The sequence below is a fragment of the Myxocyprinus asiaticus genome, chromosome 42 (genome assembly GCF_019703515.2).
Source record: "Myxocyprinus asiaticus isolate MX2 ecotype Aquarium Trade chromosome 42, UBuf_Myxa_2, whole genome shotgun sequence".
Taxonomy (NCBI): Eukaryota; Metazoa; Chordata; class Actinopteri; order Cypriniformes; family Catostomidae; genus Myxocyprinus; species Myxocyprinus asiaticus.
Window position 1 is genome coordinate 14,888,857 of NC_059385.1, and position 21,505 is coordinate 14,910,361.

Below are 21,505 nucleotides of genomic sequence, written 5' to 3' on the forward strand. Positions count from 1 at the left end.
TAGAAATGTGAAGCTTAAAATTTTATAAATGCACTTGCATTAATTCATCTGTTAAAACTTGTGTGTTAATTAATCCGTAGTTATTTAAATGATCGTTTTTACGGTTGTTTTAGGGTTTATGTTGTTACGCCGACATGGCAATGAAGTTGTAAAATTGGATATAACTTTACACAGAAAAGGTTAGTAAGTGATTGTACACTAAAATCATGTTAACACATACTGTATATTGTTTATGTCTTGTGGCTATACTTTACAAAAAAAGTTGTGACAGTATGCAAATTGCCAATAAAAATAAAACGTAGTGATTTGTAAATTCTATTCATTCTGTGCTTTATTGAAAGCATTTAACACATTTCTTGATGTTTTACCATGTGAATTTAATTGTTTTATATCCACTTTTTTCCTGGGGTTCTTACTGGAGAGACGAATGTAGGTGGGACTTCTGCCGGAAGCCTTTCTATAGCATTCCCTAGCTCTGGCTGCAGTCATTTTAGACCCTGTTTTTTTTACAGCTGGTAATAAGACGCGTTTCGGATGATCCAATCGCAAATGGTCAGCGCTAAATATAGTTGTAAACGGGGTGCAAAATGTTTTGTGATTGGATCACTAAAAAACCACATCGCATTTGAGGTTTAAAACGCCGTCCTGATGCGTCCCGGATGGCAGCGAAGCACCACCTCTCACCAGTCAATCACCCGCCGAATAAAAGTTTACATTTACGTGTGGATTTAAAAGGAAATAACCGTCGGAAAACTTTAAAAAGCGATTACATACCCAAGGATGAGAACATCACGGCTCTTCCTCGGTGTGTCTGTCTGATTTGAACACACAGTGTGACAAGATGACAAGCACACCCATCTGAAGCTGAACTAATACAGGTACTCCACTAAAACCATGTGTTATTTTGCTCGAAATGTTGCGTTTGTGCTTAGATTAAATCTCAATTGCCGGTTTTGTTTGCGCTTTCTTTGTCTTTATGACTTTTTTTGCAGTTTATTATCGTTCAGTAACACACTGATATAGTGATTGATGTATGTCCTCATGAAATCATACACGCTCTCCTCAAAATCACAATAGGGCAGTGAAAGAATGAATGGACGCAACAACAGCTGTGCTTAGACAACGGAAGTAACACCCACATTTCACGCTAAGCATCATGGGACATAGGAAATAGGTGGATACAGTATAAATACACTCATTTAAAAACAGCAACATGCTCCAAAAATGTTGGGACAGTCGAGATTTACCACTGTGTAACATCACCATTTCTTCTAATAACACTTATTAAGCGTTTGGGCACTGAAGACACAAGTTTAAGTGTAGCAAGTGGAATTTTTTCCTCTGCAGGTCTTCAGCTGTGCAATTGTACGGGGGCCTAGTGTTAGCATTTTTCACATGTTTAGGCACTGTATTACATCAAAGCTGTGTGTGTTTGATTTTTGTGCCTCCAGTGTGCAGGGGTTTGATAAAGAATGGAGAACGGCAGGATGAGGAGAGCGTAGGGGGCAGACGCAGGACAGAAGCTCTCAGGCAGCTGTGTCAGATGAACCCCTCTCAGGCTCTGAACATCAGGGCCATGGTGGTGAGTCTTCAATACATTGTCAGAAATTAACTTTTCCATTAAGGGGAAATATTTGCCCCCTGGATTTAGTTTTCATGGGCATTTATTACCTTTATGAGGGCATATTTATTCTAATCCTATAAAAAAAAATATTGTGTCAACCTTTTATGTCGAATACTTAAATTTAATCAATTTATTAACAAAAATGTTAAGTCTGATTAATAATGCAATCTTATATTTTATGCAATAATGTGTATACACTCAAATACACTTTAAAGATTTATGCATTTTAATTTCTTAGTAAATTTTTTGGAGGCTCGGGGCATAAATGCAGTTGAAAGTGGCAAAAATACTCCCCAAATTCAAGATACAACAACTTTTTATTCTAGGCCTAGGTACACTCAAAAAACATTTAAACCTGTTTTTGAGATTTACGTATTTCAATTTTATAAGAAATATCCAGCAAATTGAATCGAGTAATCTTTAAATAATTAAATAAATAACTTAGATATTTAAATTATATGCATTTAATTTTGTTAAAGATTCCACAATTCAATCTGGTAGAAATTTGTTATGAAATTCAGGGTTTCTGTGGATCCTTAAAGTCCTAAAATGTCTTAAATTCTGTTTTCCAAAATTTAAGGTCATAAAAAGCCTTAAATATCTTAAATTATTTAACAAAAGTCTTAATTATCATTTAAAGAAGGGGGCCTGGGTAGCTCAGTGGTAAAAGACGCTGGCTACCACCCCTGGAGTTCGCTAATTCGAATACCAGGGCGTGCTGAGTGACTCCAGCCAGGTCTTCTTAGCAACCAAATTGGCCCGGTTGCTAGGGAGGGTAGAGTCACATGGGGTAAACTCCTCGTGATCACTATAATGTGGTTCATTCTCAGTGGGACGCGTGGTGAGTTGAGCGCGGATGCCGCAGTGGGTGGCGTGAAGCCTCCACACGCGCTATGCCTCTGCGGCAACACGCTCAACAAGCAACTTGATAAGATGCGCGGGTTGACGATCTCAGATGCGGAGGCAGCTGGGATTTGTCCTCCACCACCCGGACTGAGGCGAATCACTACACGACCACGAGGACTTAAAAGCGCATTGGGAATTGGCCATTCCAAATTGGGAGAAAAAGGGGAAAAATCCCCCCCAAAAAAACATTATCATTTAAAGAGGACTTAAATTTGGAGGTGGAGAGATGGGAATCTTGATATGACCTAATGTGAGTATAAAACTTCAAAAGAATACTTAAATAAATGCGTGCGCTGCATCTTACGTGGCACAGTATTTTCTCCACACACTACGTTGGGGGGCTTGTGAGTGTTTCCAGTTGTTGCTGAGCAGTTCACAATCATTAGGCCATATCGGAAATTTATGACAAACGATAACTAATGATCACCTGTTGATGATGATTATATAATGTTGATGAAATATGACTTTTTTTATATTGTAATATGTTGTAGATTATTGTTGGAGTACACATTTTATTTCCCTTATTTGTTTGAATGAGCAGCTGGAAGCAATGAAGCGCAAACATTTCAAAATAAAAGTCCCCGGTGTATTTCAAAGTTAAAGTGCCTTTAAAAGTATATAGGCTACCAATTTTAAAAATCTTTTGGCAGACTAACTGGCTTTCTTACAACACATCGAATCAGCACAATCCAATATCGGTCTACCTCTAATTTGTATTTATTTATATAATGGTACATAAACCAATTTTAATGTAATATATATGTGGAAAACATGTCTTGAGTATTTTAAACTTGCATATAGCCTACCCTGTTTTTCTCTAAGTAAGAGTCTGTGATACATGATTTATTTTGATATTGTGTGGGTTTGTTTTGGTATGGGGATACTGTATTAATTTTATTTGTTCATGTCTTTGAAAGGTCTTAAAAATCTTAAATTTGACTGCAAAAACTCTGCAGCAACCCTAAAATTGAAATATGTAAATCTTGTAAAGAGTGTACCTAGGCCTAGAATAAAACGTTTTTGAATTTTGAATTTCAGGCTTGTAAAAAGTCAACCTAGCTTTTAAAGGGATAGTTCACCCAAAAATTTAATTTCTCTCATTATTTACTCACACTCATGCCATCCCAGATGTGTATGACTTTCTTACTTTTGCAGAACACAAATTAAGATTTTTTGAAGAACATCTCAGTTCTGTTGGTCCATAAAATTTAAGTGAATGGTGATCAGAACTTTGAAACTCCAAAAATCACAAAGTCAGCATAAAAATAATTCCTATGACTCCAGTGGGTAAATCCATGATTTAGAATTGATATGATAAGTGTAGGTGAGAAATGGGTCAATATTTAAGTACTTTTTTACCATAAATCTCCATATTTGACCAGCACCGACCAGTAGGTGGCGATATGGATGTAGAATAAGTGAAAGTGAATTTGGACAATTATAGGAAAAAAGGACTTAAATATTGATCTGTTCCTCACCCAAAGCTATCATATCACTTCTAAATCATGGATTTACCCACTGGAGTCAAGATATTCTTCTAAAACTCTTTGTTTGTGTTCTGCTGAAGAGCATCTGTGATGACATGAGGGTGAGTAAATGAGAGAATTTTCGAAGTATTTTCAGACTCTGTACAAATTCATGGAAACATGCTGTTTTAAGAACTTGATGTGCATTTTTTTTCATGGCTGAAATTTGTGACTTGCTCAATCATTTTGAGACATTTTAATCCAGAAACACATACAAGTTTCAGGCATATACTAATTTATATGTTGACTGAAACTTTCCTTTTTACTTTACTGCATGAAATGTGTTTCTTCATCAAAATGATAAAGCAGGTCACATTTTAACTCTGTTTAGTATGTATGATTGAAATAGAGCCCTTGGTCTTTTCACAGGTAGAGGAGTGTCACCTGCCAGGTCTGGGTGTGGCTCTCACACTAGACTATAAGCCAGACACTGCAGATGAGGCAGTCAGTCCTCTGGTGTCTTATGTTAGCGGTCTACTCCTGGGCACCAATGGAAAAGTGCGCACCTGGTTCAGTATGTTCATTCGCAACGGTCAGCAGGTAAGGAGCAACAGTGGCATGTGATTGTCTGCTCTTGTTAACCTGAAATCTATACATCGTTTCATCGTCCTGCAATACTCTCTTTCAGAGGAAAAGAGAAAGCAGCTCTGTACTATGGCAAATGCGAAGGCAGCTACTATTGGAGCTAGTGGCCATCTTACCTCGCTCTCGCAGTACTCACGTTCCCAATGACAGTGACATGGACACAGAGAGCAGCTCAGGGTATTCTGGCCTGCGGGAGGAGCATGTGGTGAAGGCCAGTGCGCTACTACGACTCTATTGCGCGCTCATGGGCATCGCTGGGCTCAGGTACAGTGCAAGTGATGCCATCCTTGTGTTCACAGTAAAATGTTTGGTGGTAGAGGTGTGAAGTAGTGGTTCAGGCTGGTAACCAGAAGGATGCCGGTTCAGTCCCGCCATGAATGAGCCACGAGTCATCACTGTTGTGCCCTTGTGCAAGGCACTTAACCCCACTTAACATAGTCACATGGAATGCAAAAGGTGACATTTTGAAGAGTATTTTGACCACTCTTTTTTCATATAATGAAAATATATAGGAACTGCGATTATTAAGCTCTAACAAGCACCTTAAAACTGTCATAAAATGGTCCATGTGCTATATTTTAAATGTTCTGAAGCCATACAGTGAAATTAGTCTGAAATGTAAGTTGTTATTCACTGATAATCTTCCCCACCTAGAGAGATAGCAACACAAATGTAAGCGAAGTATGACTGAATTTTAATGTTTTGTGTTAATCATACCATTAAGTTGATTTTAAAGCCTGGGGTTAATCCTGCAAGAAGATTTTGAAACCATGGCAAAGCCAGGCGGAAGTCATGGAAATAAATTCTGGTTTGTGTGGTGATAAAAAATATATTTTGAGATTTTTGTTGATTACTGTCATTTCCTGATGACAGAGAACATCGCTTCAAAGTATCTCATAGAATTAAGGGTGGTTATGGCATAGATTTTCTCTCTGCAGACCCACAGATGAAGAGGCGGAACAACTGTTACAGTTGATGACCAGCCGTCCGCCAGCCACGCCTGCAGGTGTGCGCTTTGTCTCTTTGTCCTTCTGCAAACTGCTGGCTTTCCCCACACTCGTCAGGTACACCCTTCACATTAATATTAAACCCAATCCATCAAGATAAATGGCGAATTAATGATTAAATATTTAACAATACGAAGTGTTTCTCTCCCTGTTTTCCCCAACTTCAGCATCAGCTTTATAACTTCTAGTTTATCAGTTCCGTTCCATGTTAAGCTGTTCGTTTCTATTTACTTCAACTTGGCTATAAGAGTTCAATACCGTTTAATTCAATTTACTGAAAGATGAAGTGTGTAATTTTTTCCATGTCATAATATTTTCTCCTATCCCAGTTTAATGTGATGAGACAACTAGAAATAAACCATTTGTAGGTTGATTCACCTGAAAAGTGTAAACACTGTTGCTCTATGGGGCTATCAAAACATTCCTGTTTGTTTGAGCATTCCAACAATCCCGACACAACCACATTGGCTTAACCAATGGCGAGAGTTTGGGGTAGGACTATCTATTTTGTCTGACCAAAGACATACAGCGGGAGCATTTGGAAAACCTTTTTGGAAACGATCATTATTTTTGCAATTCAATTTGGTGGCACAAGTGCCTCAGAAATGACGCACTTCACCTATAAAGTCTAGAGTAAAACCCAAGTGCATCATCATTGCTGTTGTTTATTCTCCCTGCAGTACTCCAGAACAGGAGCAGCTGATGGTAATGTGGCTCAGCTGGATGATTAAAGAGGAGGAGTATTTCGAGAGGTACGGTAAGCCTGCATGGACAAGCTCTTCATAGCCATTAAAAACTAATAACTGCACTTTTTAAAACACCAGTTACAATAATAAATTAATCCATTAATCCATTTAGTTTGAATTCAAAGAGGGCCAATATATGGAACCATGTTTATGTTTATTTTCTCATTTTTTATGTCCTGCTCTTGTAATAATTGGTCCTTGAGATCTGCCCGTCTGTCGTATGAGGTACTCAGCTGCACTTCTCTTCTAGAAACAGGCAGTATAAGGGCATGAAAGTTGCTAATGGGAAGGCGAAGAGGGGATATACATTTTTGAGATATGAACAACCTGGCATTTTCCAACTAAAAGGCTGCTTTAAGAGTTGATGGAAAAACTCAAACAGAAAACACTGTGCTGTAACGCATGCGCTCAATTTTTGATCCGTTAGACAATTTTATTCTTGTAAACGGGGGGGAAGAGCATAAATACTGAAATGGAAATGGATGGGGTTACTCAGAGGTTAGGCAGTGGCAGCCTTTTTCAATTTAATAACTAATAAGCAGCTGATGGAATATAAGTCATCTCTCCGGCATGCCTCTCTCCTGACCCCCTGTGATTGGAGCGTTTATCTGCACTCTATAAATTTAGAGACAAAGGGCCGTCAGTGCACAGCCATGTGTGTGTTTGTGCTTAGTGTTATCATTTATGTTTGAGTTACTGTGAGGCTGGGGGTTGGTGCTGTGTGTGTATATTTATTTCCCCAGTATAATAAGAGTGTTAAAATGACATTGCCTCCTTTTAAATCTATTTCTTGTCTTTTTCTCTTGCTCCCAACGTCTCCCTCTCTTTCTCCTCCTCTCCTCCCCTTTCTTGTTCTCTCCAGTGCCGCCGGTGTCTCAGCCTCTTTTGGAGAGATGCTGTTACTGGTTGCCATGTATTTCCATAGCAACCAGCTCAGTGCCATCATCGAGCTGGTTTGCTCTACCCTGGGGATGAAGGTGAGTGCAAACCATCAACCCATGCAACCTGTTAACTAAACAACACATTTTTAACCCTGAAAGACAATGAAGACATCACTTTGGTTGTGCTTCAAAACCTAGTGAGCTGGCTACCTACCAGTTTTGGACATCATGGGTCAATGTTTGTTTTGAACTTTCAAATGCACCTAAGAGTAAAATGCTTCTTAGATAGGCAGCTCACCAACTTTTGAAACAATGGTGTAGCTAGGAAATTACTTTTGGGTGGGCCTCAACAAAAATGGATGGGCCACATTTTTGCTCAAATCTTTTTTTTTTAACCAAATTTTCCTTGACAGCAGAGAAGCGGCACATTCAGACTGTTCTCTCACACTTTTAGAAATCAGAATTTATGCTTTTTTTTTCATCCTATTTTATAAATTGTCATTCTTTTCTGTACAATGAAAGTGAATGGTGGCCAAGGACAAATTGGCCTGAGCATTCTTCTAGACAACTCCTTTTTTGTTCCACGCAAAAAAGTAAGTCTTATGGGCTTAGAATGACATGAGAATGAGTAAATGGCATCAGACTCGAATACTCTGTCTTTAATACTAGTGCCTGCAGTAAAAGGTCAGGTTTATGCATCAGTAGTAGATGCATAATATTGAGGATTTTGTTTTTTTAAGTAAAAAAAACATTCTAATTTAGTACATAACAGAGGATGTACTTAGTGCTGATTACTTTTGGGCTTAAATGCCAGCATTTGTTCAACTCCAGAATTACTCCTCTAAGTGAAAACATCTACTATACTTGGCTGCCCTGTACCCATCTCTGAAGGAAGATGTTAATTGGTGGATTTATTGATTTTTAGTGTCTGAAAAGCCAGTGGAGAACATGTGCCTCCCAGAGAAGGCTAAAGCTTGACTGTGTGATATATAATTGCCCTTAGCTAAGTTGTGCATTATTGATGTGGTACAGATAGATGACTCATGTAGGGTACAAGCACTGGTTTTCCTACAGGTTAGTTTAGCCAGAATGAGTCACTTTCTGCTTTATAAACCTTCATATGGTTTTAGAAATCTAGAATTTGTCTTTAAAAGTGGATGAAACTCTTAAAACTTGCATGGAGTTTCCACTATTCAAGAAACACATATTTTGCTTACTTTAACAGCTTATTTTTCCACAGATCGCCATCAAACCCAGCTCACTGAGCAAAATGAAGACCATTTTCACCCAGGAAATCTTCACGGAACAGGTGCCTTTTTCCTCAAAGTTGATTTAATTCTTTTAATGTTTGGTACAGTGTGTGTTTAACATCTCTGAGTTTGCAATATATACAGTACTTGACATATTGCAGGAACTGTGTAGGCACTGGAGAAATCATCTTAATTAGTAACAGCTTGCCATATTATTAGAAGCACTGTTATAGATATCCTATTAGCAGAGAACTTAGAATTGCATGCCTGCCATCTGTTAAACATGGTAGTCTGAACAAATGGAAGCTAAAGCACTTTTTGACGTCTCCTGAATGCCTGAAATGTAAATGTTGCTCCTTGTTTCAAGACTGATATAGTATTGAGTGGACTTTTGTGCTGTGTTGCAGGTGGTCACGGCGCATGCGGTGAGAGTGGCTGTTACTAACAACCTCAGTGCCAACATCACAGGATTCCTCCCCATCCACTGCATATACCAGCTTCTGAGGAGCAGAGCCTTCACCAAACACAAAGTGTCTATAAAGGTAGTGCTGAGGACCTCCCCATGGAGTTGAATTTTTTGCCCTTCTGTGGTGTTCGATTATATTCTGTCCCTTTATCTTGTTGTATTTCCTTGACATTTTTTTTATTTTACATTTAATGTATTCAAATGTGTACTTTTGTTTTTTATATTGTTACTTTGTTTGATTATATTTTGTTTTGTTCCTTTTTTGTTTGTTTGTTCTATTCTGTTTTGTTTTTTTGTTGTTTTGTTATGCCTTGTTTTGGCTTTGTGGCAGGGTGAGCAAGAGACAGACACAGTGGGTGTGGCGTCAAGCCTCGGAGAGGCATTTATTGGAAACAATAATAAAAGTAAAAATGTCCAAAAGGGGTAATAAAGTGTCCAAGGGGAAATAGTGTTCATAATAAAAGGGGGAATCTGGCATCCTCGCGGTGAACGGGGCTCCGTGAAAGGGGTGGGGAAGTGTCCATAGGAAAGCCCAGGCACGGGCTGGGTCAATCGGCCGCTCACACTCCCCTCCAAGGTCCACGGCGTGTGGGGCGGCGGCGTCACTGGCGGCCTGTCTTCTCAGGCCCGCAGCAAGCGTGAGGGGAAGGCGGCCCGGCATCTAGCCCGTCGGCGGCAATGTGAGCAGTTCACCCCCGGCGGCTCATTACAGCGTCCGGGGGTCCGAAGAATGGGTCCGGCAGCGCTTCCACTTGTCCGATCCCTCCCAGCTCTGGTCCTGGGCATGCGAGGATGCCAGTGTGTGCACACATGGAGATTTGAAGCCGGCTCCCCAAGAAGAGGTGCGCACTGTGTTTTAAAGCCAGCGGTGATGAAGCATTATCCCCATCAGGTGTGCTTCATTCAACGCTGACCAAACGAGGCTTATTAATTATGCACCTCTTCTCGCTCTCCCGCCCAACTCCCGTCGTGAGCCTGGCTGAAGGGCAGCTCTAAGAGGCGGGGCGACGATGACGAGCCAGATGGGTGGATCATTCCGCCACAGCTTGTTTAATTTTTTTCATTTTTTCTGATTCAATTCTACTTTGTTCTGTAGTATTCTATTCTATTGTGTCCTGTTATTTTCTGTTGTTTTCTTTTGTGTTTACTTTGTTCTATTCCATTTTTTTGTTTTATCTTTTTTTCTATTCCATTCTGTTTTGTTCTGTTCCATTACATTTTTTTCTTTTCTTTTTTTTTTCTTCTAATTTGGAATGCCCAGTTCCCAATGCGCTCTAAGTCCTCGTGGTGGCGTAATGACTCGCCTCAATCCGGGTGGCGGAGGATGAATCTCATTTTCCTCCACGTCTGAGACAGTCAATCCACGCATCTTATCACATGGCTTGTTGAGTGCGTTACCGCGGAGACGTAGCATGCGTGGAGGATACGTTATTCTCCGTAGCATCCACGCCCAACTCACCACGCACCCCACTGAGAGCGAGAACCACATTATAGCGACCACGATGAGGTTACCCCATGTGACTCTACCCTCCCTAGCAACCGGGCCAAATTGGTTGCTTAGGAGACCTGGCTGGAGTCACTCAGCACGCCCTGGATTCGAACTTGCGACACCAGGGGTGGTAGTCAGCGTCTTTACTCACTGAGCTACCCAGGCTCACTTGGTTTGTTCTATAAAATTGTTTTTTTTTTAATCTCCTTTTGTGTTCTCTTTTTTTTCCCTGTATTGTCCTATTCTATTCTCTTTTGTTCTGTACTATTCTATTCCTTTGTGTTCTGTTCTTTTCTGTACGATCTATTCCTTCGTGTTCTATTCTATTCTACTCTATTCTGCCCTGTTCTGTCCTCTTGTGTCTGGGAAAACCTCACCATACTGACTACACTACATTACTCTTGACTCTGCTCAGTGCAAGTATTGATTTAATCCTTTGGTTTCTATTATCTGTTTGACTGGCTCCCTCCTCTCCTGAATCATGAAAAGACATTCCATTGATTTAATTAAGGACTTGGTTTTTGAATGTGGTAGTGCATTGCCAGAATGTTTCCTCACAATTACATCGTCAGCCTTAAAGACTGGAATCTGCCTCCACTAGTCAGTACGGCATGTTATAGCTATTGATCTGTTCAGCTGGAAAGATGATTTAATCACCTAAGTGCCCAAGGTAGATGATTGGATAATTCACTTATTCTGTGCAATTGTGTCTTCTTTATTTTTCTTTCTTTCCTTTACTTCCTTCCCTTCGTCCATCCAACCCTTTGATTCATATATTATTCGTGTTTGAAATGTTTTTTTTTTCCTCTGTTTTTAGGATTGGATCTTCAGACAGCTGTGTGAGACGACCACTCCGCTCCACACTCAGCTGCTTCCATTAATTGATGTTTACATTAACTCTATACTGACCCCTGCTTCCAAGACCAACCCTGAGGCCACCAACCAGCCAATCACAGAGCAGGAGATCCTTAATGTGTTCCAAGGCTTGGCAGGGGTAAGTGGAGCTAAGAGCATCATTTTGATCACAAGACTTGCATGAATTGCAAAATCATCTAAAAATGGCAAATCATTTGGAAAGTTACTGCGGTGTGATATAAGTTTTTTTTTAACTATGATAAATGACTTCCCTGCAGTCACAAAAATGAGCCTACTCAGATCAGGAGGAAAGAGATTATTAAAAGATATTTTTAGACAAAAGCATACGCATGTTCCTGTATGTACAAAACCATGCATTTCAAAATTCAGAGAATAGACTTTGAATCCATTTAATTGATGCATCTATGAAAAAACACTTTAAAACGTATGATGTTTAATGATTTTGTATTAAAGCTTTGCTATAAATTCATACATTCAGTTTTTAGGACTGTCCAAAACAGATCAAAGCCATTTATTCCTGTGCCTTCTGTTTCTTTTAACCTATGTTTGACTCTCTCTCTCTCTCTCTCTCTCTCTCACTCTCTCTCTCTCTCTGTCAGGGAGATGGAGGGAAGGTTCGGTCACAGTATACCATCACCACTCAATTGCTGATTCTCTACTATATCTTGTCCTATGAGGAAGCTCTTCTCACTAATACAAAGACATTGGGTCAGTATAGCACACTGATATAACACACTCTCCTAACACATTCAAATCAGGTTTATGTTTTAGTAAATCATAAACTTATTGATCATACGTCCTTTGTGTGTGTGATTTTTGCCCTGCAGGATCAGACATTAACCAGGGTTCGGTGCAAAAATGCCTATTTTTTTAATGCAAAAAAATCATCCTTGTGATGTGTGTGGTTTTTTTATTTTTTGTATCTGTTACATTTGATTTAGTTCATAATACATAGTTCAAAATATATCCTGCCTAGATAGTTAAGGGTTTAGTGTGGGCTTGGTGCCTCTGCAGATATTGTTGTGACCTTTAGCTGTCAGATATCTGTATTTGCTGTCTCAGTGGTGAGTGTCGTTGAATGTGGAGCTAATATGAAGTGCTTTTTGATGAAAAAAAAAAAAAACTAAAATTAGCTCTGAAATGGTGAATGTGTAGCAAACACTCCTAATTACTTAAAAACTTGAAACAGTAGTTACATCAAAATCTACCATGACGGTAGACTGAGATTTGCAATTATTAATTGGGACCGGCCAATTATTTAAAGTGTATCCTTACAGAATGTATATAGTGGTAAAATATTTTTGGCATTACTTACAGCTACGATGATGTTTTTATTTATTTTTTTATTTTATCATAGGTAAGCTATAATTGTTTAATTTATTCTATGAAAGTGGCATAAATGGTCAACATGCTGTGTGTTTTCAAATGGTTAGGAAAATATATGCACTCTTAAAGGTAAAAAAATGTTTGTGGGTGCAAATATTGCCCCTTAACCTGTTAAACTCTGATACATTTCGTCGTTTGCCGTTTTTCACACTCAAATTAAAAAGCTTTCCATTCACACATACTGTGGACTAAAGGCAAAATAATGTGTCAGATTTGTTCAGAAATCCCCCTAAATAAAAAAAAAGACTCCAATTAATCATAAATAGTGTTGAATGTGTCTATAATCTTATGATAAACCGAAAGATTTGAAAAAAAAAAAAAAAATTCCCCGCCCCCCCCAACTTTGTAAACATTTAATTCTTGTACTGTTCACACTAGCTTACTTTGAAAAGTCTTATTTCATTCCACTAGATGCAGCAAGCACTAGAAAATGTTTTTTCTCACATTCCATCTCAAAAGACAGATCTGAAATGTAGGTGGCACTATAACGCATAAATAACATAATAACATAAATGCAAAGTGTTAGTTATATTAGAAAAGTTCAGATTAGGGGCCTGGGTAGCTCAACGAGTATTGACGCTGACTACCACACCTGGAGTCGCAAGTTCGAATCCAGGGCGTGCTGAGTGACTCCAGTCAGGTCTCCTAAGCAACCAAATTGGCCCGGTTGTTATGCAGGGTAGAGTCACGTTGGGTTAACCTCCTCGTGGTCGCTATAATGAGGCTCTCGCTCTCAGTGGGGCGTGTGGTGAGTTGTGCGTGGATGCCGCGGAGAATAGCGTGGGCCTCCACACGCATGCTACGTCTCCGCGGTAAAGCGCTCAACATGCCACGTGATAAGATGCGTGGATTGACGGTCTCAGACGCGGAGGCAACTGAGATTCATCGTCCGCCACCCGGATTGAGGCGAGTCACTACGCCACCACGAGGACTTAGAGCGCATTGGGAATTGGGCATTCCGAAAAGGGGAGGAAAAAAAAGGAAGAAAAGTTCAACTTTTTCGTGATATAGCGGCCCCCCTTATTCCATTCTTTATTTGTATTTAATCAGTGCATTTATAAAATGATACTTTCTAAGCAAAACCTACCATAATCACTTCAACTACAGCTAATCTGGGACATGCAAGCATACACAAGTTTATGTCTCTCCACTGAGAGTGCAGCTGTAATATTGGGATGAGAGCGATGCAGCTTTTCTTCCCTCGCCGGCATATTACATTTTCAGACTCGCACCAATCACCTGTGGTTTGACTTTGCTTTGGAAGCCGCTCATCAGTTATTACAGCAGTTACTCTTCACTGTTTATGCATACTGCCCTTCCCAGAGTGCTGTGCTTATTTAATCTCTCTCCCTCTTTTCTCCTCTATCATTCTGGAGTAATGATGCCCTCTGGCTGTGCTAATGAACTGAATACAATGAAAAATCCCTTGTACATGAGCCGCACCATAGAGGCCTATTTTTATAACTGAGCATTCCTTCCTCACAGCACTGATGCAGAAGAAGCCAAAATCATACTCACCGGCCCTCATGGACCAGATCCCCATCAAACACCTCATCCATCAGGCACAGGGACTACAGCAGGAGTTGGGAGGTAAAGGACACCTGTTTTAAAGAGACCATGTTATGCACTTTTGTTGTGTTTTTATTTTTGTTCCCAAAAGTCCACTTATAATGTGTCATGCTTTCTTGCACCAAAATGATCATAATTTAGTTTTTACATGACCATTTTCCATCCTCTCTCTGTGACCTGTAGGATTAAACAGGCTGTTGTTGTGACTGAACCTTAAACACTTTGTAAATAACCTCTGTTATGAAGTGCCAACTTCTTTGCATTTGAAACTTACCAGGGTAGTTCAGTTTGTTGTTCATCAGGTCAGGCCAAGTTGATGAATACTGATTATGCATGTCTGCTGTTATTACCGTAACCATTTCTGAATGACCCATGTTTTGCATATTAGTTTTTATAAACTATAGACTGAGCTTTGCATTGTTAATAGTCGAGTAAGTTTGCATAGCACATCAAACTGTTTTCCTGTCTGATTCTCTGATTTTCAGCACAGTAGTTTTTCACCGTAGATTGTGATTAATGTCGATCTTCATTATGAGTAAATAATTGGTTGAGGAAATTATTATTCTAATAAAATAATCAAGTTAAAAAAAATTCTATCTTTATTTAGGGTGCAAAAAAATACGTTTTGACCTAAAAAGATTGTTAGTCATATTCCTTCCCTAATACTCTTCTTCTCTTTTCCTCCATTCTCAGGCCTTCACTCTGCTCTGCTACGGCTGCTGGCCACAAACTACCCTCACCTATGCATGGTGGAGGACTGGATCAGTGAAGAAGAAGTGACTGGCACTCTGCCCTTACTGAGGAAGATGCTGCTGACCTCCTCATCCTGCAAATACTCACAGACACAGTTACGAGAGGGTATGAGCATGCACACACACATTTGCTCAGCTATTTAAATAGGGACACATCAAAGACATTTATTGTTTTTATGTAAAGCTAACTATAATTACTATAAACTAACACACACCCTAACCCTTGCAGAAGATGTTTTGCATTGTTAGAATTTTACAAATAAAATTTTAATTAGCATAGATTGTTTTTTCAAATGAGGACATCCCAAAATGACACCAAAGGGAGGATTATTTTCACTTTTAGGTGCAAATTGTCCCCAAACTATAGCTATGTAAGCATACACACTCTCTCTCTCTCTCTCTCTCTCTTGCTTATTTAAATGAGAAAATTGTAAAAAAAACAAAAAAACGAATTCCTGACTTCAGAATTTAGGCATAATCTGCAAAAACTTTTCTCACTCTATTTTTTTTTTCCTAGTATAAAATTGAAACAATTAAAACAAGATGAATTGACATTATGATGTTCGTAAGAAGTCTTGTTATCAAATTAATTTTGACAAAATTAATCTTAAAGCAAGTAAAAAAACTATTTGCCAAGGGAGCAAATAAAATAACAAGTGTGCTTTTCTTGATCTGTTCACAGCGCTTCACTTTTTCCACATTTTGTTATGTTACAGCCTTATTCCAAAATGGATTAAATTCATTATTTTCCTCAAAATTCTACAAACAATACCCCATAATGACAACGTGAAAGAAGTTTGTTTGAAATCTTTGCAAATTTATTAAAAATAAAAAAACGAAAATAAAATAATCACATGTACATAAGTATTCACAGCCTTTGCTCAATACTTTGTTGAAGCACCTTTGGCACCAATTACAGCCTCAAGTCTTGAGTATGATGCTGCAAGCTTGGCACACCAATTTTTGGGCAGTTTCTCCCATTCTTCTTTGCAGGACCTCTCAAGCTCCATCAGGTTGGATGGGGAGCGTCGGTGCACAGCCATTTTCAGATCTCTCCAGAGATGTTCAATCGGGTTCAAGTCTGGGCTCTGGCTGGGCCACTCAAGGACATTCACAGAGTTGTCCCGGTGCCACTCCTTTGTTATCTTGGCTGTGTGCTTAGGGTCGTTGTCCTGTTGGAAGATAAACCTTCACCCCAGTCTGAGGTCCAGAGCACTCTGGAGCAGGTTTTCATCAAGGATGTCTCTGTACATTGCTGCATTCATCTTTCCCTCGATCCTGACTAGTCTCCCAGTTGCTGCCGCTGAAAAACATCCCCACAGCATGATGCTGCCACCACTATGCTTCACTGTAGGGATGGTATTGGCCAGGTGATGAGCGGTGCCTGGTTTCCTCCAGACATGACGCTTGCCATTCAGGCCAAAGAGTTCAATCTTTGTTTCTCATGGTCTGAGAATCCTTCAGGTGCCTTTGGGCAAACTCCAGGCGGGCTGTCATGTGCCTTTTACTGAGGAGTGGCTTCCGTCTGGCCACTCTACCATAAAGGCCTGATTGGTGGAGTGCTGCAGAGATGGTTGTTCTTCTGGAAGTTTCTCCTCTCTCCACAGAGAAATGCTGGAGCTCTATCAGAGTGACCATCGGGTTCTTGGTCACCTCCCTGACTAAGGCCCTTCTCCCCCGATTGCTCAGTTTGGCCAGGCGGCCAGCTCTAGGAAGAGTCCTGGTGGTTCCAAACTTCTTCCATTTACGGATGATGGAGGCCACTGTGCTCATTGGGACCTTCAATGCTGCAGAAATGTTTCTGTACCCTTCCCCAGATCTGTGCCTCGAAACAATCCTGTCTCGGAGGTCTACAGACAATTCCTTGGACTTCATGGCTTGGTTTGTGCTCTGACATGCACTGTTAACTGTGGGACCTTATATAGACAGGTACACTATATTGCCAAAAGTATTCGCTCACCCATCCAAATAATTGAATTCAGGTGTTCCAATCACTTCCATGGCCACAGGTGTATAAAATGAAGCACCTAGGCATGCAGACTGCTTCTACAAACATTTGTGAAAGAATGGGCCACTCTCAGGAGCTCAGTGAATTCCAGCGTGGTACTGTGATAGGATGCCACCTGTGCAACAAGTCCAGTCGTGAAATTTCCTCGCTACTAAATATTCCACAGTCAGCTGTCAGTGGTATTATAACAAAGTGGAAGCGATTGGGAATGACAGCAACTCAGCCACGAAGTGGTAGGCCAAGTAAAATGACAGAGCGGGGTCAGCGGATGCTGAGGTGCATAGTGTGCAGAGGTCACCAAATTTCTGCAGAGTCAATCGCTACAGACCTCCAAAGTTCATGTGGCCTTCAGATTAGCTCAAGAACAGTGCGTAGAGAGCTTCATGGAATGGGTTTCCATGGCCGAGCAGCTGCATCCAAGCCATACATCACCAAGTGCAATGCAAAGCGTCGGATGCAGTGGTGTAAAGCACGCCGCCACTGGACTCTAGAGCAGTGGAGACGCGTTCTCTGGAGTGACGAATCACGCTTCTCCATCTGGCAATCTGATGGACGAGTCTGGGTTTGGCGGTTGCCAGGAGAACGGTACTTGTCTGACTGCATTGTGCCAACTGTGAAGTTTGGTGGAGGAGGGATTATGGTGTGGGGTTGTTTTTCAGGAGCTGGGCTTGGCCCCTTAGTTCCAGTGAAAGGAACTCAGAATGCTTCAGCATACCAAGAGATTTTGGACAATTCCATGCTCCCAACTTTGTGGGAACAGTTTGGGGATGGCCCCTTCCTGTTCCAACATGACTGTGCACCAGTGCACAAAGCAAGGTCCATAAAGACATGGATGAGCGAGTTTGGTGTGGAAGAACTTGACTGGCCTGCACAGAGTCCTGACCTCAACCCGATAGAGCACCTTTGGGATGAATTTGAGCGAAGACTGTGAGCCAGGCCTTCTCGTCCAACATCAGTGTCTGACCTCACAAATGCGCTTCTGGAAGAATGTTCAAAAATTCCCATAAACACACTCCTAAACCTTGTGGAAAGCCTTCCCAGAATAGTTGAAGCTGTTATAGCTGCAAAGGGTGGGCCGACGTCATATTAAACCCTATGGATTAAGAATGGGATGTCACTTAAGTTCATATGCGTCTAAAGGCAGGTGAGCGAATACTTTTGGCAATATAGTGTATGTGCCTTTCCAAATCATGTCCAATCAACTGAATTTACCACAGGTGGACTCCAGTCAAGTTGTAGAAACATCTCAAGGATGATCAGTGGAAACAGGATGCACCTGAGCTCAATTTTGAGTGTCATGGCAAAGGCTGTGAATACTTATGTACATGTGATTTTTTTTTATTTATTTATTTATTTATTTTTATAAATTTGCAAAGATTTCAAACAAACTTCTTTCACGTTGTCATTATGGGGTATTGTTTGTAGAATTTTGAAGAAAATAATGAATTTAATCTATTTTGGAATAAGGCTGTAAAATAACATAACAAAATGTGGAAAAAGTGAAGCGCTGTGAATACTTTCCAGATCCACTGTATGTGTGTGTGTGTGTGTGTGTGTGTGTGTGTGTGTGTGTGTGTATATGTATATATATATATATATATATATATAATACAGTATGTATACTTTATTTTTTAAGCTTTTTAAGTAGGCTATACTGTATGTTCATCTTAAGATGGACAACAAGACAAAATACTGCTGTGTATGTCCTCTCACTCTAGATCTGAAAATCAAAATGTAGTTCAGGTGGGTTCTGCCAAGCAATTAGCACACCTCTGCTGTATGAAATTTCACACTACGGTTAACTGGACTACTGAACTCTACTTAGAGAGACTCCTAAAGACCCTCTGGCACTGGAGGAGATCACAAGTGTTTATTATGGTCTATGATATGACTAGTTTGTTGTTGTAGTCTGACCTTTATTGTGCAACTCAGTTTAGAACCTGTGGAGGAATGATCCTGAAGGTGTTTCTGTATTCACATTCACACGGGCCTGTCTGTTAAACGACCCTCCATCTCTTGCTGCTTCTGAGGAGTCCATATCAAATCTCATATTAATAATCTTCAGGGATTTCTCTGTATACTGTACATTTATGATTTTTGGAGCAATTATTTTCACAATTGTTTCCAAAAGTAGTGAAAATAATCTTACTTGAATGTTTAAATCCTTTAATATCTCATATAATTTTAGAGCAAAAGCCAGAACATTTTGTATTAATATTTAATAAAATATAATATATATAAATATAATATTCTGAACACAAAACATTTTTTGAAATTCCAGATATCAAGATAGTTGTACTTAATAATTAAGTAAAAAAAAAAAAAAACTACTGGCAATTTGAGGGGACACCTTATGCAAACAGTTTATTGATTTCTTTTTTTAATCCTTTTTTTCTTTGGTCTTATTTTATACCAGCATTCCAGAATGTTCTCTCCGGTGGTCCCAGGCTGCTGCGTATCCTGGAGCACCTGACACTGTTTTCTGCAGGCGATCTGATCCCGTACGCAGAGGCTCTCACCGCCAGCATGGGCTTGCTCTTAGAGGATGGCGTCTCTCGAAGGATCCTGCAGACAGTCAACAAACTCTGGATGGTACTTAATACAGTCATGCCACGCAGGTGAAACTCCCTCAGCCTTTCAGTAAATGTGAAAAATCTCCTTAAGCACCCACACAAACCAAGTCTCTCTTACCCCGCCCCCCCCCCCCCATCAGGCTGTGGGTGATGACAGTAAATGCTCTGCAGCCCTCAGTAAAGCTCCTCCGGCAGCAGAGGTACACTCAGAATGATCTGATGGTGGATCCTCTCATTGTTCTGCGCTGTGAACCCAGAGTCTTCAGGTATTATCCGCTTTAGGATTATCTACTGTTTACCGCTGCAGATTTGTCCCTCAGTTATTTTCTCTCAACATTTTTTTGTTTTGTTTTTTTTTACGCTGTACAACACACATGAACAGTGACCCCCAAAAATATTTGGCAGATGCTATTTGCACCCTGGTGCAAATAATGGTATGTGCAACTTACACCCCAGTGCAAATAGTGGCAGATATTATTTGCACCCCAACCCTGGTGCAAATAATGGTAGATACTAATTGCACTCTGATGCAAATAGTGTCAGATACTATTTGCACCTTTATTTACTAACATACAGTATGGGCATCACTGCAGTGTGTTTATTGTGATTTATTGTGTCCCACAAGACACTACATTAACCCCTACCTTGGTTTTACTACAGTAACCATAGTTTCACCATGGTATTTTGTTGTAAATTTACAGTAACCACAAAACTTACCATGGTTATTATATTACCACCATATTACTGTAGTAACACCATGGTTAATTGCATTAAAACTATAGTTTCTGCCAAAAAAACATGGTTACTACAATATTAGTAATACTGTGATGTAATGTACACACAAGCAATGCCGAGCCGCGGGAACGAGTGCGACCGAAAGACCCCGCCTCCGGATCAAACCCTTCTCTGCACTCCTCGACATTCACCGTGACAAAATCACTGTGATGAAATCTACATTAATATTTATTTTCATCTATTATTTTAAGTAGCATTAAAGGAAATATTAAGAGTGGAAACAGGAAATAAGATGGGGAAAAAGAGTGTGACAAAAGGCGGATTCGTGGTTGCTAGGACAACACTACACATTCATACTGTCTTTCTACCCCACGCCACTGCAGCGGAGTATTTCACCAGACTATTGGGGTTCAAATAGCTGCACTGTGTGGTAGATGCTATTTACACCGGTGTGCAAATAGACACCGAAAATATTTAGACACGCATAAAAATGAATGAAATCAGTATATAACAAGGTCTCAAGGTTATTTTTAGTAGATGTATGAAGTCAGTTCCACTAGAGTAACCACATCGTGTAGTCCATCACATTATCTATGGACATCATAATGACTCTGTGCCACCAAGTTTGACAGCCAGAAGCGTCCAGATATTTTGTCTTAATTTTAAAGCATACACTGGCGGCCAAAAGTTTGGAATAATGTACAGATTTTGCTGTTTCGGAAGGAAATTGGTACTTTAATTCACCAAAGTGGCATTCAACTGATCACAAAGTATAGTCAGGACATTACTGATGTAAAAAACAGCACCATCACTATTTGAAAAAAAAGAAAGAGCTTTCTCTAGAAACTCATCAGTGAATCATTGTTTTGAGGAATGAAGGCTATACAATGCTACAATCAACAAGGTGTTATTGTCCACAGAACTGCCGCTCATTGGTTGTTTTTTGTTTTCTGTACCATTCTCTATACACTTTAGAGACTGTTGCACGTGAAAATCCCAGGAGATCAGCAGTTACAGAAATACTCGAACCAGCCCATCTGGCACCATCAATCATGCCATGGTCAAAATCACTGAGATCACATTTTTTTCCCCGTTCTGATGGTTGATGTGAACATTAACTGAAGCT

General features: G+C 40.0%; 1 protein-coding gene across 2 annotated transcripts in view; it reads left to right on the forward strand.

Moving 5' to 3' along the window:
* Nucleotides 1-21,505, forward strand: part of LOC127432505 (integrator complex subunit 2-like) — a 35,971-nt gene that overhangs the window by 8,357 nt on the left and 6,109 nt on the right. For both annotated transcript variants that reach the window (XM_051683655.1, XM_051683654.1), the window contains exons 6-19: nucleotides 1,452-1,582; nucleotides 4,426-4,596; nucleotides 4,685-4,905; nucleotides 5,580-5,705; nucleotides 6,329-6,400; nucleotides 7,257-7,371; nucleotides 8,516-8,584; nucleotides 8,933-9,067; nucleotides 11,298-11,474; nucleotides 11,956-12,064; nucleotides 14,228-14,332; nucleotides 15,005-15,169; nucleotides 19,488-19,689; nucleotides 19,785-19,910. In XM_051683655.1, the coding sequence (XP_051539615.1) occupies nucleotides 1,452-1,582; nucleotides 4,426-4,596; nucleotides 4,685-4,905; nucleotides 5,580-5,705; nucleotides 6,329-6,400; nucleotides 7,257-7,371; nucleotides 8,516-8,584; nucleotides 8,933-9,067; nucleotides 11,298-11,474; nucleotides 11,956-12,064; nucleotides 14,228-14,332; nucleotides 15,005-15,169; nucleotides 19,488-19,689; nucleotides 19,785-19,910 (1,924 nt within the window). The remainder of the gene's footprint in view (nucleotides 1-1,451; nucleotides 1,583-4,425; nucleotides 4,597-4,684; nucleotides 4,906-5,579; nucleotides 5,706-6,328; nucleotides 6,401-7,256; nucleotides 7,372-8,515; nucleotides 8,585-8,932; nucleotides 9,068-11,297; nucleotides 11,475-11,955; nucleotides 12,065-14,227; nucleotides 14,333-15,004; nucleotides 15,170-19,487; nucleotides 19,690-19,784; nucleotides 19,911-21,505) is intronic.